The following is a 1408-nucleotide window of genomic DNA, read 5'->3' as shown; positions in this document are numbered from 1 at the left end:
CTGAGCCACGACAAATGTGCATTCGCAGTCGGGACAGCCAATATATGCCAATATATTAGACGTTAAACCATAACAGACCCAGAAAACCAAGAACGCATGATTGACTAGCCACTAGCAAAAACCAAGAAGGTGCTACATCGTGCGCTCGGCCTAGCAAACAACTTTAGACACCTAATCGGAATAAGAAATGGGGAGAAGTCACAGACACTATCACGTGTTCAGTCACACTAGCATGCCCGATGGACGAGTATGGCTCTCATAGCCGTTGTAGTGGTTCGGGGAAGATCGACGAGAAGAAGTGGACAGTAAATTCCCGTTTGGAGCTTGGGCCAAGTGAGTCGACGATGGAGGATATGTGCGTTAATTCAGGCCGATGCAGACAAAAACTGACACCATCGAGAGTGCCACGTATTCGCTTGCTGAGCTACTAAGTAACGTACCCACCTCTGTGGTTCGGATCGTGTCCGTGTGGTGCCGTAGAATGGGTTAGTGCAGAGTACGAAACGCCGAGTAGAACCAAGTTATCCGTCATAATTCGGTTGAAGAGCGAGGTTGGGGGTGAACCGATGTAACACCAGACCACGGATGCATTCGGTATGTGCTGGTTGGCCTGTATTGGAAGTACCATAAGCGGAACCGACAGGCGCGATGACTTAGTTTGGACCGAAATTTGAAAATGGCACTTCGACAGCGTGATTAGCCGGGGTATGGAGAACATCTGTTGATGTGTTAGAGACGGGTGTTGGTACGAAGGTTGTTCTACATGCTGGAAAAAGGATCCAAGATGCTAATGGAGGGTCCAGATACCGTGGAAGTCGAGGCGCTCCTGTAATCTCTGAAGGATATCAGGGCCAATGGGAGGCATTTTCGGGCCTACCAGGATGCGTCGGATCAGTTGCGGAATACAGGCAAAGTGGTTGGTGATAAATTTATGGCCACCGGGGCAGACAAGGCAGAGAGAGCCGTCGGTGTGGTAGTCGAGGAATGTGAACATGTATGTATTCGTTAAAATCATAGCACAGAGCCGGGTTGGTGTAGGCTCGAAGTAACGGTTGAAGCTGTCCTGTCTGGCTTTGTCCCGATTTGAGGCTGGCGGTTTGCCCATGAGTAGTTAGCAGTAGTATTGGCGCCGGGCCATTACCGCAATCTCCTTGTTGGACTAGCGTTTTGTTGAGTTCTTACTGATGTCGTTACAGCGTCGGCGGAGGGCTACATGGTCGGGTGTACGCCCGTCCGTGGTTTTGTATACAGTTTTCAGGTGGGCATAGATACTGTACGGGAAGCGCAGTGATGGTTTGTCCTGGGCCCAGGCGAGTTGTAGTCCCCCTCTGAGATAGTCCGCGAATGGTCGGGTGGGGAGCAGGCCACAAACATGAAGTAAGTTTGTTTGATGATTGGGAAACCTAGG

The 1408-nt window shown here is 50.5% G+C and overlaps 1 protein-coding gene across 1 annotated transcript; it reads right to left on the bottom strand.

Annotated features, from left to right (window-relative positions):
* Nucleotides 1–807: 807 nt before the first annotated feature.
* Nucleotides 808–1089, bottom strand: SARC_13470 (hypothetical protein; the record flags this gene model as incomplete). The annotated part of the gene is made up of 1 exon (XM_014292399.1): nt 808–1089. A coding segment is annotated over one exon (282 nt), but the record flags the coding sequence as incomplete, so codon positions are not given.
* Between the last annotated feature and the right edge of the window lie 319 nt (nt 1090–1408).

The sequence above is a fragment of the Sphaeroforma arctica genome (genome assembly GCF_001186125.1).
Source record: "Sphaeroforma arctica JP610 unplaced genomic scaffold supercont1.3327, whole genome shotgun sequence".
Lineage (NCBI taxonomy): Eukaryota > Ichthyosporea > Ichthyophonida > Sphaeroforma > Sphaeroforma arctica.
This window is presented reverse-complemented; position numbering and strand designations above follow the sequence as displayed.